The 16440-nt window shown below is 39.9% G+C and overlaps 1 protein-coding gene across 7 annotated transcripts in view; it reads right to left on the bottom strand.

Moving 5' to 3' along the window:
* Positions 1 to 8886: 8886 nt before the first annotated feature.
* The window catches only part of PDE3A (phosphodiesterase 3A), a 220110-nt gene continuing 212556 nt past the window's right edge, over positions 8887 to 16440 (bottom strand). For all 7 annotated transcript variants that reach the window (XM_039709565.1, XM_039709564.1, XM_039709568.1 and 4 more), the window contains 2 exons: positions 13174 to 13414; positions 8887 to 9404 (listed from right to left, as the gene is read on the bottom strand). In XM_039709565.1, the coding sequence (XP_039565499.1) occupies positions 9157 to 9404; positions 13174 to 13414 (489 nt within the window). In that variant the 3' untranslated portion in view covers positions 8887 to 9156. The remainder of the gene's footprint in view (positions 9405 to 13173; positions 13415 to 16440) is intronic.

Here is a 16440-nt window from a genome sequence, read left to right as displayed (position 1 = left end):
ACATATTTTACTTTCCTACTTGCAATGATTCTGACTTGTATCTGCCTAATCATTACCTGGTGCAAGTTTCCTTATATTTTTTCCATTGAGAATTTTAGCCAGAGGACAAATAAACTGGGGGTATTTGAAAACTGACAGCCAGATATGTCACTGATACTCCTGAGGATTTTGAAATCTGTTAATTTTTCACTTGTAGGAGAAGAGGCTTTGAGCACATGGTTGATCTAGATAATTTTTATGCAACCATTTCAAATCAATTAGCTGGAGAGCTTCCAGGTCTTTGATGAAAGTAGGTAATAAAACTTTGAAAATGGGTAAAATTTTTGACAGCTGATATACTTTTTTGAAATTATAAAAAGTGAGCAAAGACAGATATCAATTCTAGCCCACATAAAAGACTAGTAAAATTTTACACTGAAAAATGACAGCATACTTATCAATATAATGGCAAGAAAATTGATTTTACTCACTAATGTCCCACTTTGACAGATTACTGCTGTGATTAATATGGGAAACTGTTAAGATAACACATTTCATTTTCTCTGGAAGCATTAGTCACTCTGCATTGCTGAGTGCTGCCATGTAACACTGACCACATCCAATCCATATTAATTGGATTGAGTGGCACACTGATGATGGATGCTGAAATACTGGGCATGATTAAATAAAAATGGTTATAATGAGGCTTTCCACAGATTGCTTGAGCCACAAAGGCTTTAACATGGGGTTTATTAGTAATCTGAAGCAAAGTGCAGAATTCTGCAGGTAAAAGTCTCAGGAAATCAGATTCCAATAAACATGAGCTTGGGTCACTAACACACACCAAGCAGGGCTGGCAGCTAAAAAGGTAATTAAATATATACAAGCTTTCACTGGATTTGAACCAGAGTCTAGAGAGGGTACAAACCATTTGTAGTCTGATACTGAAAGCTGGGCACTGAATGCAATTCTGTTCAATAAAGGAAGAAGAAACACAGCCAACAGGATACCACAGAATTATATTTATGTTGTACATTTGTCTTCACATTGCAACATCCACATTGTTCATTTTGTGACAAGTATTTCTAATAATTTTGAATACATATTTACTGTATAATACATTTTACCAAGAGGCACTTCCAGTAATTCTGGCAAAAAGGAGCTTCATTATAGTGTCTAACTTACAAAACAGTAAAAATAAATAATGTTTATCTAAAAGATTTTTTTTCCTGTACAGAATCTATTTTGTACAAAACATTTATCAGCCATTAACTAAATCACTTAACAAATACTTGTGAAGAGAATATATTAAGTATTGCTACATGTATCGAGTGCAAGATACTAGTGAAAGGAAAAGAATTATTCTGTTTATGAAAATCACCTAAAAATACAAGGCCTTGTTCCTGAAGTGTTTAGAAAGGAGAAGCTTGGTTACAACAATATTGACAATATATAAATATAAATTAACGTATGTAGTACTTAGTGAAAAGAACACTGTGTTAAAAACTGGCGTGTACAAATCCTAAACAAGATGGCACTTTTCTGCATTGCCACTTTGGCTGGCAGTTATTTTTTAAAATATTGCTTCAAAAGAATTATAAAGGTCTACACAAAACCCTTTTTCAAACAGAGCCGTATAAAATTACACTCCCCCCATCTTTTTCTCACCTTTTGAAGTGAAAAAAAAATCAAGGAGGGATTAAATTTGTAGTACACGAGTGATTTGTGGAAAGCTGCTACTGTAGCTGAGTCTGAAGAAGCATCATTAAAATAATTTTACCCCAAGGTCCCAGACCAGGAGTCAACCCTCACAGGACAGGATGTAAGATGACCAAATTTCTCAGTGTTTCCTGAAGTAAAAAAAAAACCAACAACTTTGTTTGGCCTGTTGTCAATTTTGAAATAAAAAATGTGTATAATTTGGCCCCAAATCTGGTGGGGGTCAAGTGCTTCATATATTGGCACACCCAAGATTTCAATTTAGAAAGGGTTGTAATCTTGCCAGGTTAATTTCTTGATTACTTCACCAAAACGGGAATTTTAATTTTTTCAATCACATCTTCTACGTGATAAACATACTTGCATATTGTTACCCAGACAGGCCAAACTGGAATTGGAAAAGGATTATTTTTGGAAGGTATTTCTTCCACAACTGGAGGCAAAGGTGAAAAAATGTATTTTTGTTGGAAAATATCCTAGATATTCATCTATCAAAAGCACTAAAAAGAAAAAAAAAACTGCCACCCATCAGTGAAAATGTTAATCTGTTAAACAAACGTAACCCACAGTATGAATCACGGCTTTTGGAAAAGTGAACTTAAATTACTTTCCATCATGCAAACATCTGATATTGATTATTCAAGAGAAGAAGACTTAACTTTAGAAAAGTAATGATCAAAAGTACGCTGACATGGTTGAAATATTAAAGATATCATCAACATCACAGAGCAGTTATTAACGTTGCCTTTGATCTTTTGGGACACCGTCTGCAGTACTGTATCAAGGTTTACAAACACCTACAAATCAACACTTTGCATTCAAATACAGGCTTTTGTTGTGTTTCAGGGTCAGGCAGGAATTCTGGGAAGGAAAGTCAGCTTTACCAGACTTCAGCAGCCTTTCTACCTAAAGCAGTATGTACACACATGGCAAACCCCTCACTGTTTTACCTCTGACCACATCACAGAGCTTTTAATTTTTTAAATTTTTTTTTTTAGGAAAGCATTGGGTAAAAATGACTAGGGTCAGAGGAGGAAAATGAGAAGCACCACCAAAACCTCCCAAGTCATTTAAATAAATACTTAAAAGCAAAGAGCAGTTGCTAATTCACATCAATTGTTTCTAAGCGTTCGCTGCAGTACAGGAAGACAGCGTTGAAAACTGAGTTATTATTTGATCTGATTTCTCTGGTTTTGCCTCAGGACAAGAGAATGCAGCCATAAAATGACACATGGCCTGCAGCTGTGGCAAAGTCCTGTGTACCTGCCCTTATGCCTCCACACAGAAAACAGGAATATTTGGGTTTCCCCAACTAATTCTCTGCTCTTCCCACACCTGCAGGTTTCAGGGGTGCTCCCCAGAGCACAAAGACTCCCTCTGGCATCCAGGGCAGAGCAATTCTCCTCTGCTGCCCCATTCCCACATCTCAGACATACTGCACACACAGCTTTGGAACCAAGAAGCCCCTGGCACAGACTGGCAACCTGAAAAGCTCAAATGAATTTTTGTTTTTTTCCCTCCACTTACACCAAGCAAAGTTTTCCTTGATGAAGAAGCATTAAACAACTTCAGTCAAAAATTCTTCTTGATTTACCACACCCTTCAGCTTGACAGACCACACCCAAGGCCAGCTGGTTTTACCTGAACTCACCAGCAGTTTTACAGGAGCAAGCACTGGGGGGAATGTCTGCATACACCTCCGTGACACCGGCAGGGTTTCAGAGTGCACAATGAAACCATTTCATTTTTATCAAAGAAGCATTGTTAACCAGCTTGAGCTCTTGCCTTTTGTGCCTTTTGTCACTGTGAAAAGGAACTCTGCAGAAATAACCAGCACTGTTCTGCCCCCAGGCTCCTGAGGAGCCTGTCCTAACAGCTCACTCAGGTGACATCTGCATCCTGCTGAGCTGGTGAGATGCATTTTTCATCAAAAGAACACCTGCCTGCCAGGAAAATCCCCCTAATGGCTTCTGAATAAATCATAATTAGGTTGTAAATGGAGAATAATTCTCACACTGCTCCCTCCAACACTGGGACTCAATATCTACCACAGCAGGGCTAAATCCTTCCTTGATTTACCTGCAGAGGAATGCTGTTTTGCTAAAAGAAAGTGATGAAATTCAAAGAAAGATCTACCATAATAAATTGCTCTCAAAAGTACTGGTGCTATTTTGCTCTAAATCAAAGTTTGACTCCAATAATCAATAATTTTGCAAGCTCTTCCAATGTTTCGTAAGACAGCTCACACCTAATTTCTGTGATTCTTTCATCTGTTCAAAACCACTTAATGTGTATGGTTCTCCAAGATCCCTGCACGTTCTTACTTGTTGATTCACTAAAAAATAGGAAAAAAAGAAGATTCTCCCGCTCTAATTAATGGCAATAATTATCTTCTCTTTTAACACTGCCATCATTTTGACTAATACTGCAACGTCAAGCAGCAATTAACCTCCCAGAAACTCTATGTTACTCCATTTCAGCAGGATTACATTTGCTTTTGAAAGAAAAGGAAAATAAGTTTTGGTTCATAAAATCTGTTTGATAATGGACTATGATTTCCCTTCGTCCTCCCCACAGAATGAATGTTTCACTTCCCTCCTGCCTGTGCTCAACCCCATCCACTGGAGGACTGGAATTCCCAAGTGCTAAGGGCAGTGTTCAGGGCTGAGGCTGGGCAGAGCAGGGAGCCCTGAGTGCCTGCAGAGAGGTGAATCCTTCACTTTGGGAACCTGCTTCTGTCTAATCCTCTGCCCACGAGGCTGTGGGATGCTCAGCAACTTCTCACCCTTAAAATGAACCCTTCCTTCCTCCCATGTGATGTCGGAACATCTCAGTTGTGGCAGGACTTACACGGACTTTGCACAAGAACTTCATTAACAACCAGCACCAGCCACAAAGCTTTTCCTGCATTAGACTCATGGCTAACCTTTCAGAAATGCTTAGGGTTTATTTTGAAAACTGACAAAATTCTCTAGGATTCCAAGTCCAGCCAGGCTCGGGTTGCTGACCTTGAGCAGATCAGCAGTGCTGGATGCCCACACAGAGTCCTTACAGGCTCTGCCACTGACTGATGCTCAATTTGGCAAGATCCTTGCCTTCTTCACACTGCATTCGACTTCCCAGGCCATTTCTGGAGAAAGATGGGGCCAGAATTTCAGAACGAAAAAAAAATCTAGCAAAAAAGTAGACAGAAATATAGAATTTTTAAAGAAAACAAATTAATTTTATGTCCAGCATGGAATGCATAGAATGGGACTTGGGAGGGAAATTTGCTTAGATGCCAAATGGACCTTTAAAAGCATCTATTTGAACCTCTGTAGCTTTAACCTTCTTCCAGATTCAGACCACCAGGATCTTAAGAAATTCTAACAGTGGTGCACTAATGGTAAAGACCTAAATCCATCTTTAGGCTGATGATGATGCAGAGAGAAGTTCACGTGTGATATCAGAATAAAAACTGATGAAAACTATCCTTGCACGATTAACAAAAGCATTCTCAAATCACACCTGCCCTGGAACCATTTTCCTGCCATAATAATGCCATGTTTGCTATGAGAACCAGCACCCTGCACGATGTCACAGGGGAGGCCTTTGGTGACACACAGCTCTGTGCAAAAGATTTCATTCACAGATTAAGGCCACCCAAAAGCACAGCAAAATCCCTTTTCCCTAGATTGCTGCAACTCACTTCTGATGCACAGATTGCAACATCTCATCAAACACCATCTTCCTACTGGAGGGAGTAGATGACTTTCAGAGACAAGTGTCAAAATGCTCTGCACATTAGCTAAAAACAAACCAAGATTTTAGAATTAGAGTATAAATATAGAGCATAGTAAACTATGGCCCTTTGAACGTTTGAAACGATTGTTTTTAGACACAACATTTTTGGTTTCTTAAAAGCTAATGTCTTACACTCCTCCTAAAAGAAAAGGTAATTAAATAGTTTGGGGCTTTCACGCTCTCTACTTCCACGTGTTCCCTCTGCAACACAAGTGTAAGGAGAGAAGTTATATTCCATGGTAAACACCATGTGGCCATCAACAAAAGTGCCAGTATAGGGACAAAAGTGTTTACATGTGGTTGCTACATGACACAGAGTGCTTTTGTCACTGCACTGGGAGCTGCAAGCACTACAAAAGCATTTCAGACAAACTTCTAGACTAGATGGGAACAGGATCAGACACCAAGTGCCATTAAAGTGGGGAAAACAAAATATCCAAATGGAAAAAATCATCTAGTCTTTCTCTTCCTGTTTTTAAAGAACAGAAAACTAAAGTACCTTGGGTTTGCCACTGCAAAACACCATTTAAATGGGGGTTTGTGTTATATCTAAGCCAGCCTGGAGATTTCCTGATCACTGGCTGCCAGACATGCCCTTCAAAGACTGAGAATCAGATTCATAAGGAGGGACCACCTGCAGAAATTGGATTACTAACTATTTGAAGTGGGACAAAAAAATTCACCTCTTACCAAGCTGAGTACTCACAGCCACTTCAGCTTCTTCACTGGAATTTCTTTCTAGTTTGGATAAAAACAACAATCATTTCCATTTTAAGTCTGTCCATAAAGGTCCAGTTCAGAGACTGCTCCCATGAACAGGCTGGGGTAGCAATGGTGTGTCAGTTTCTAACAGCTGCCTTGGCAATGCAGAAAAACAAATCAGAAGCTGACACTAATTTTACTTAATGGCAACCAAAAGTGATGACCAGAAAAATATATTGATTTAATTTCAGCACATTTTTAGCTAACTTTTCTTAGTTACTCTTAGTTCTTTTCAACCCTGTGTATGCCAGTTTAGAGGAATATGTGAAACCCTCCTTACAGGATTTTGCCTCTTTCTTGAATGGTTCTTCATAATTTTACCAACTGGGCACCCACTAACACCTGCAGCAATAGAATTGTTTTCCCCTTCCAGCAAAGGCAATATAAACCCCACTATTAAAATTCATTTGCAGTGATTATGCACTGAAAATCAAGAAAGACGTGCTTGGAGATGTGACATTTTAAAACATCTCTGTAATTTTAATTTTTAAAGGACAGAATGAGGCATAGTAAATCTTTCTTATACTATAAGGTATGCATATCACTTGCACAAGAAAAGCCCAAATAAAATGATCAAAGTGACTGAAGAGATAGGAAAACAACACAAACTGGAATTTGTGGAGACTTGCTGAGATCTTGGAGACAACTTTTTTTTCTTTTGAATGAATCCTGCTATGTCCTTTCCCTTTAAAACATCAGTGCAATTTGGATCTTTGCTTTTCTGATTTCAATGGAAAACAGTTCTAAAACATTCCTGCTGATAAGAGCATTCAGAACCTGCCCCAGTCACTCTGCTGAAAGGCAAACAGATTTTCCACTGGTAAGAGTAGGACAGGACAACATCAGGAAAATGCAACCAGCAAAAACCCCAAAAATCCTCTTTTGAGCAAAACCTCATTCTGACAGAAACACAAAGCAAGAAGGAACCCTGAAGTGATAACACATATGTGATTGGCTTTGATAGAGAATGTTTTCCAACATTTTGGGGAGGTGTCAACAGGACCATGAAATCTGGTGAACGTGGAACAATAGCAAAAAGTGATGGGTGTAAGACCAGGAATTTAATACAGGAAGGACTTCCACAATCTCTGCCTTTCACAAGAAATCTTACTCTCACAAGCAGCCCTCTTCTGGGTAATGGGCTGCAGAATCAAACTAGAAAAAGCACACATAGTCAAAGGAGTTCTGAGAGATACTGAAGTTTATATATATATATATAACTCTTTCTGTGGGAAATCTCTAAATTGTGGGGTACTGCTTGGTGCTGCCAGTCCCCAAGAGCATTAATATTTTAAAGCCTTGATCCTGTAAGACTGCTGGTTTCCCAGAAGGGTCTATACAGATTACTCAAGACTTTATTTGTGGGGTTTGGAAATGGCTACACTGTATAAAAATGTTTTTGTATTTATTTTTAAAAAAATTATCTTTACAAAACAACTTTTCCCTTTTTTTCTTTTTCTTTTTTTTTTTCTTAAAGATATCATTATCTACAGGAACCCATAAAAATTTTTCCATATTTACATCTAGATAGCTAATCATTGACAAATATATCGTGAAATAAAATATTGAAAGTGAATATCCAACCTTTTAAATAGACATTTGGCTCACAGCATAAACAACAGAGAAAACAAATGAACAGAACAACAACAACAACAAAAAAAAGATCTGCTGTTCTTACAAGCCTGATCTTTTTTTTTTCCTGTTAAAAAAAAGAAGAAAGAAGGAAAAATATATTGGTGGGATCAAACATGCTGCTCCTAAGCAGAATGCCAGCAACAAAGTGCTGCCGTGCAGCACCTGACACTGAAAACCCGAGTTCTCTGAAGCCCCTGTGAGCACCCCTGGGGCACCAAGTGCCCAGCCCACGCAGGACTGGCACCTGTCCCCAGGCAGCTCCCAATGCCCCCTTTGCCTGATTCCCCTGGCCCCCACGCTGCCCTTCCTTTGCCTGCCAGCAGTTTAGCTTTGTTCCTGAATGCCACGTTTGGCCCAGGGGCAGGGCAGAAGAGCACACTGTGCCCAAACAGCGCGCTCGCCCTGCGGGGCACAGGCAGGGCCAGCCTCCCGCAGGGGCACACACTGCTGTGCCAGGCATTCCCCGCTGCCAACAGCCCTCCTGGCACATCCCTTTCGCCAGCAGTCCGGAGGTGCCCAGGAGGAGGAGGAGGAGATCCAGCACAGCTGGGCAGGGCTGGAGCAGCGCCTGGGCTGCTGCTGAGCGGAGGCTGCCCGCAGCTGGACTGCACACTGGGACTGGAGGGAAAGCAAAGCTCCTCAAAATTGTTCCCTTGCAGGCACGAATTCTCGACAATTCTGGCCTTCTCTTTGTTGTGGTATGCTGGGACATGTGCTACAGCTAGTGTGGTAAGAACTCAGAGCATGCTGCATTTCCTCACATCCACTCACACCTGCAAACACCCCCTCACTCACACATATGTGTTGGCAGGATATATCAGCATTCATATAAAGCTTTGGAACTTTTATCCCTCAGCATTAAGAGCAAAAAGCTACTTAACTGGTACCTTACTGTTAACTGCAAATGTGCTTCAGAAGCAGCATTTCCTCAGATAACTTTCTCCTGTAAATATCACAGTGACCATAATATATCATTAAATGTATTTTGCTGAAGTGTGCAGCCAATAACCCTGGCTATATATATATATATTTATATAATTCCACCCACCCCCAAATCTCTTCAAAGAAAGTCTGTAAAGCCGGTGTTGCAGTGTGAAAGCTTCCTTGAGCATAGGAGTTTAAACAATGTACCTCACCAGAAAAAGGAAAGAGAAACAAATTAAACAGCTGTAGGCGCATTATCCCATACTTCTACAGTGTTGTGTCTACATGCTGTGCTGGCTTGAGAAAGAGTCTGTGCACGAGTCAATCTGTCTTAAAATACTGCTGTAAAGATTGTCATTGGTTTGGTTCTACAGTTGTGTTCTCCTCTTCATCCTTCCTGGCCTTCCCCTTCTCCTCCTCCTCTTCCCTGATGGCCTGGATTTGTTCTGAGGATTGGTGCAGTGGGGATTGCTCCGTGCCTTGCTTCTCTGACCCAGCTAACCTCTCCTCGTCCTCAATCACCTTCTGCCACATCTTGTGGTTCTGAAGCAGGTGCTGAGTGATCTGGCAGTAGATTTTCCTCCTCTTGAACTTCTTCTTTCCTGTAAAACACCACGTGACATTAATGTGCTGGTTTCTACTGGAGAAGGAAAAGCGACTGAAGGCACAGGAAGCAGACAGCACACCACGACAGATTTTTAAACCCCAACATTTGCACAGTGTTAAAATTCAGAAGGCTGTGCCTCTCCAGATCTTGGGGAAGGCAAACTGGTTTCCTGCACAGTTTGAGCCCCAGCTTCATCCTATGCCAAGGCTGCATGTTGTGCCTGACTCAGCTGCTCAGAGATATCTGGTCTTTGAATGATTATGCATAAGAAACATTGCTGACCTGTTTCTGCTCATTTTACATCAAGTTCCTAAAGACTCTGATCAACACACATTCAATTCTGTGCCCTCCTCACCCCCAAGAGATCCCTGCTGATTGTCCTAGGGAAAAAAATCCTGATTTTGTTTTCCCTGTATTCCATTTTCACAGTCATACATCGCTCCCCCATCGCAGTGGAGGTGACCTTAATCTTAAAGGATAACATTGCTGTGGCAGCAGCCTGGGCCCTAAAGAAGCACTCCTATAGCCAAAACCTGTCACAGGGAGCTTGCTCCTCTTGGCTGTTGAAGCACCAGGCCCCTGCTCTCAGCCCATGAAGTGTTTTTGTCCCTGGTGGCTCTCACGGCTCCCGACACACACTGCAAGTGTTCTGCTGTCTCAAGGGTGGATTTTTCCTGTCAATACAGTCTGTCCAACACAGATTCTTAACTCCTCAGCACTATAAAGTTTGAAAAATGTTCCTGGTCATTAGCAATGACAATGGCCATCACAGAACTGAAATAACAACCCCTCCAAAGACAACTGCTGATTTTTCTTCAAAGAAGGTGACGTAGAGGAATGTTTTGTACCAAATAAATTTGCGTGGATTAGTATTTGCAGGTTGCCTGAAGTATGTCTGTGTCAGGATCCAAAATGTTTAGCCCTTGAAGCTTTTGAACTGGGAACAAAGAGCTTTTCACTGAGCACAGACCAAATCCAATTCAATCCTTCATTAGAAAGCCCTTGGTTCCCTGTAGGAAACCTTCAGGTTTAGCATTAATAAGAAGCCCCTCTGCTGCCAATGCTACAGCAGGACATTCTCTCCTGGGTTTCCCAGGTGACCCCACATCTTGTTGCTCTCTGCAGACACTTGCTGTGGTGTTAAAATTTGTCTGAATCACTAAAGACTGAGTCTGTTTAATTCTTATACTTGCATAAGACATTCAGGGCAAGTACATGCTCCTGTATAGAAAAAAACCCAACTACTTAAAGCTACTTTAAGGTTATAATTCTTAAATTTATCTCAACTTCTTCAGTGAATTATCAGGACCTAGATGAAGTGTTTTCTGCCACAATTATATTTCTATCTGCCTAAAAGGCATTTTCATCAAAAGATCTTTATCAACATCTATACACCAGTCTTAAAGTCTGTGCATCTGACATCTCAAACTTTTATTGCTTCATTGAGAGAGTTTAGAAAGTCCAAAATTGGGTTGATACAGCGACACACTTCTAAGGAACTATGAGGCCCCTACGTTGGCACAAAAGATGTCACAGAATCCTGAGTAAGGTGCACACAGCCACAGAGAATTCAGGGACCGGAGACAACAATTTGCCACGCATTAGAGTGGTCAAGAAGAGGAGCATCCCTCATTTGGTAAAAAGGAAATAGAAAGAACTTGTGGAATATTTCAAAACTTCTGATACATTAATTTTTAAAGCTTTGAAACCCATAGTCTAAAACCACCAGGCTGAATATTAAGGTACAGGGTAAAGAAGAAAACAGAAGATCACTAAGATCAGTGTATTTACAATGTGAAAAGGGTTAATAATGATCAGTGCTTTTAACCTGAAAACAGCATTATTTGTCTCCACTAATGGTGATACGGAAGATAAGTAAATAGAGATATTAAATGAAAGGAAACCAAGGATTTCAGAGTAAGGTTAGAGACACCATGGATATATGAGAACATCCTTCATATTTTTTTTTTAATACAGCAGTATCAGTTTCAGGCTTTGGGGTCTGTGTTAATTACATTTCCTCCTAGCAGGCACATCCAGAAAGTCCAATCTGCCACAAATATGTGGCTCTGCCTGTTACAGAACTAACAGATCATAACGTGATAAATTAACCCATGGGTGTTACATTACTTGATGTTTACTGTTCTCTACAGGATTTTTTTTTGTGCATGTGAAAGTGCTAAATTTAAAATATGTGCAAGGGTGTGTGTGTGAAAAATAGCAATGATTCCTTAAATCCAAACTGTTTACCTCTGGATCTTACTAGAGACAAAAGGTTAATTCTGCACATCAGGAGACACAGATTTTAGTTCCACATCCATATGTGAATTTCTGCACTCATCAAATCTTTCTCAGCTTTCCCAACAGAAAACGGGGATGATACCCAGGATGGGCATGAAAGAATATGGGTGGGAAAGAACAGAAAAAGGGAGGTTGTTGAAGGAAAAAGTATTGGTATTTCATGAGTGCACTTTAGGCTGCTGTTATCTAAAACTGGATACAGGGGAGAGAGAGAAAGATGACTCAGGAGGGAAATAAAGGAACAGCAGAAGAAAATTCAGAGGGAGAAAGAACATGAAAGAAAGAAAAAGGTAACACAGGATGGAACTGATAAAAGGAAGAGGTCTACAGCTGCAGTATTTTCTCTTAAAAATCACTTCTCACAAGTGCCTGAAATCTCCTTTCAAGGTAAAAAGGTAAAAAAGGTAAAAAACTTTCATCTCAGTACAGCAAATACTGGCAGTGTTGCCCTCCTAGAGGAGAGGCAGGAGAACACGAGCTTTAGTTACTGGTTAGCCAAGAGATGCAGCTCCCAGCATACAACACAGCAATGCTCAGTGCCCATTCTCTTCCCACTCCTCTCCATGTTACCTTGAAGAGATGTGCATTAAAATGATTCCATTGTTAAAAACTCCTTTACTCCATCAGCATTTCAGATCCTCATTCTATTGTTCCTGTTTGTCATGTTAACTCATGGAAATGATGAGTATTTTCCTTCAAAAATCTTCTCCCAAACATCCTTTTTTTCAACTGAAATTCTTGCAGTCTATCAACACCAGTCCTGAAAGAGTCTAGAAAGCCCTCATGCACAGATGATCCACCACCAGAAACCCCAGCTAAGGTGGAGATGAGTGGTGGATTGTCACTGTCATATTCCCTTTGCCAGGAATTCTTTTCCTGGGAAGCTGAGAAGCCTCAGAGGAAAATGAAAACAATAATAATGTGATTGCTTCTCCGGTTTTTGCTGCTTTGGAATGTGGTCTGGAGATTGTTTGATTGGTTTCATGTGAATTGTTTTTACTTAATGACCAATCATGTCCAGCTGTGTCAGGACTCTGGAAGAGAGAGTCTGAGTTTTCATTATAATTTTTTGTAGCCTTCTGTCTGTATATTCTTTCTCTCTTCTTTAGTATAGATTAGTATAGCATTCTTTAATATTATATAATATCATAATATAATAAATTAGCCTTTTAAGAACATGGAGTCAGATTCAATTACTCCTCCTTCATCCTGGGGACCCCAAAAACACCACACTGGTGCTGAAACCCACTGGTGCTGAAACTATGGAGCATCTCCATTCACAATGTAAGTGGCTACAGCTCCTCCAAGGACAGCCAAGGACACCAGGTCCTTGACTCCAGAGTGACACTCTGTCACTCTTGAGGAGGCCCATGCTGAACCTGGCCAGCCCACAGCCTTTGGTTAGTGTTTTGGTCCCTACATGGAACTTGTTTTGTTGGAAAACGGAAGCGTCACCAACTTACTGGATTCGGTGTTTTCACAAGTTTCCATGTCTGCTGTTTCCTCCTCCTCCTGCTCATCAGTGTCTCCTGACTCATCACTCTCTTCTATCCATTTTCCTGGCATCAGCCCTGCCGAGTCGTAGGAGTTGCAGAGTGGTCCCACGATGTGGGTGATGAAGGACTCCTGGAGGTGTGCCAGCTGCGGAGCCGAGCGGTCCATGAACGGGCTGATGGGCAGCCCCAGGCTGGCCTCTTCATCGCCCTGCAGATGGAAACAGCCCTCATTTCTGAGCTAAACGGAACAAAACCACACCACAACAAGGGGGAAAGCATATCCAGCCAATTAAAAATGCTGTAAGGACAGCATCTCAATGCCAGCCTGGCACTTCCATGGTGACAGTGCCATCGTGTCAAATGGGCACAGTTGCAGCTCTTTTCTTGACACCAAAGCACTACCAATAAGGAGAATTCAACAAGGATGAATTTAACAATGACTCTGCAGAAGGATGCCCCTAGCCCTGAACTTTACACCGTGTGAAAACTTGAAAATTGTTATTTCATTTCTTTCTTCGCATTATTTTTAAAACAATCCATTCTGACTGTGTGATTGTTAGTTCACAACAACCTTGTTTACAGGGAATAAGACAACTTCTACAAGACAGGGCTATCTCACCAGACTATTCTTCTTAAGTTTTTTTTTTTTTTTAATTTTTATTATTTGATTTTTAAAAATTTTTCTTATTAATTTTTTTTTTTAATTTTAAGTTTTCTTATTGATTTCATCCTTATTAAAAGTAACCTGGATAGGTCCTTTTGGCTTTGGGTCATAAATATTTGTTTCCTGTGACTATTAGAATGATCCCAGTTAAAGCAATGTATGACATTCATTTGCTCAAAACCAGTAAATCTTTCCCACAAAGCTTTTTTGGGGGAGAGAGGGAGGCATAAGAGAAGTTTTTTTCTCTCTCTTCTCATCTTTATGATGTAAAATAAAGCAAAATATCATTGCAGAGCCAAATCTGATATACTCAATTCCCTGTCACAGCAAAGCTTCTGGTGATATCAGTGAGCTTTCAGCTGAGCAGACATGACAAGACCAGATGCCATCTCCTCCCCAAAAAAATCTAACCTCTCTAATCAAGCCTGATATGTAACTGATTGCTGTAACACAATACAGAGTTCTCTATTATGGGATATATGTTAGAATTTGGAGATGCATTTTCAGTTTCCATTATGTTTGCTTGTATTTATCTCCTTGTAATGTAAATTTTTCAAAAGTAATGGTCTTCACAGCTGACCAATGTCCTCTCTGTATCTGTATATGGTGAAGGCAAAAAATGAGAGCTAAATTTTGGAGTATGTACAGCAAATATCTCAATTCCTTGTGTTTTGTTTGCTAATTTAGCAATAACCAACCAAGAAATGTTGTTGCAATCACTAAAAACAAAATATTTGTGTTGACAAAACACTGAAACATGCCATCCGTTCTTGAAATGGCAAGCAAGTTAGGAAGAGGTGACAGCTTGCTCTTCTTTACAGAATCATATTCTGTAAAGAATTCCTAGTTGTGAACTGGCAGAAATGCTGACTGTTAATGTTTACAAATTCTTTTTAATTGTTCTGTTAAAACATGATTTATTATGTGAAAGATCTTGCAGTGTGGTTTTTTTATTCTAATTATTCTAATATAAATAAATAATAAAAAAAAATTTATTCTAATATATTATTCTAATATAAATAGTCTGTCCTGTCTTCAAATAATTATGCTGGACATGTAAAGAGAAGGGAACATCCTGCAATAACATGACACAGGATTTTGATTATTTTTATACAACACATTTTTAATAAGCAGTTTTTATTTATATGGGAGTGAAATTCTTGAAAGGAATTGGTGTTTATTGTAACAAAGATATTTCATGATTTTCACAGCATAGGCTGAATTCACATATGTGTGCTTTTTGATAATACTTTCAGGGAAATTCAAACTTCCCATACAATTATCCCTTTTAGAAATGAGAATGTGAAGACTTTTTCAGTCACAGAAAAAATCTAATGCTCAAAAACATGGTTAATATGTTTTGAAACCTCTTGTAGCCTATAGCATTAAAGGAAAACAGATTTTAATAGAGATAAAAGAAACTGAGAATCTAGCTTATCCCCCTTAATGCCAAAAACAAAACCAAGGAAGAAAATGTTCTCTGTTTTGGATCCCATTTCTGAATGATGGAAAACAACACAGGCTCCGACTGTGGAACAGTAACACAACATCTTCCCACATCTGTATCCTTGACTGACTCTCCAAGGCCTTGCTGATGTTACTATATTGGGGCATTTCCCTCTGATATAACTGTTACTGGATAAAAGGAAAGTCATAATCTACATCTGACTGACTGCTTCTGTCTGCATGCACTGGTCACCCACACAAGCTATGATCATCACCAGAATTGTGAAGCACAGTTTGTTGGGACAGTTGCAATGAAGAATAAAAGCATTGCCCGAAAGAAAATTTGAGGCATGAAGGTTGTTTTGGGACACAATTTCTTTGTTTAAGAAAAAAAGTGAAAACAAAACTAGAACTAGCTATACTCATACTATAGTTAAGGTTCATTGTACTTTGTTTTTATTGGGAGATTTGAAAGAAATGAAGAAGCTTCAGGTCAATGTCTGAATTATGTCCCTTTCCCTGTCTCTTTATATTCTCCAGAAGGCAGCAGCAAATCCTGGTTGAATTTATTTTTCCAAAATGTTAAGTGCAGTAAATTTAAGGGAAGTTGAAAAAGCTTTACAAGGGCTTAGTCTGTGACTCCAAGTTTCTGCACAGCCTCCCTGAGAAGTCTGTCGGTTGTCTTGTTCAGTGATTTAGCCTGTTTGCTTCGTCTGGAAAAGAAAGGATGTGGAGTTTAACCTGACCAGAACATTCAAAATGTTCCCACACAGGAAATAGAGCAGCAGTGTGGGAACAGCCCTGACCCTTGCACTCAGCAGGGCTAAATAGGTTAAAATGAGAAAATTCGGTTCAATGAAGGGCTCTATTACACCTAGAAGGAAGGGAGCAGTGCCTGGCTGTATTCCCAGGGCTTTCTAAATCCATCTCTGGAAGAAAACACGGTTTGCACTAAAGAAGAGGGAAATGACAGCCATGATGACTGACAACAGGAAAACCAAAGAGGAAAGGAACACTCGTTCACCATGCCAGTGCTTGTCCACAGTGCCAGCTTTGAGCAGTTCAGCCTGTAGAAACACCATCACCAGAGGTCTCAGAGGACACATCAGAAACTTCACTGACAA

The sequence above is a fragment of the Passer montanus genome, unplaced genomic scaffold (genome assembly GCF_014805655.1).
Source record: "Passer montanus isolate IOZ18808 unplaced genomic scaffold, ASM1480565v1 scaffold216, whole genome shotgun sequence".
Taxonomy (NCBI): Eukaryota; Metazoa; Chordata; class Aves; order Passeriformes; family Passeridae; genus Passer; species Passer montanus.
The sequence above is the reverse complement of the archived record's forward strand: the minus strand, read 5'-3'. Positions and strand labels throughout refer to the sequence as shown.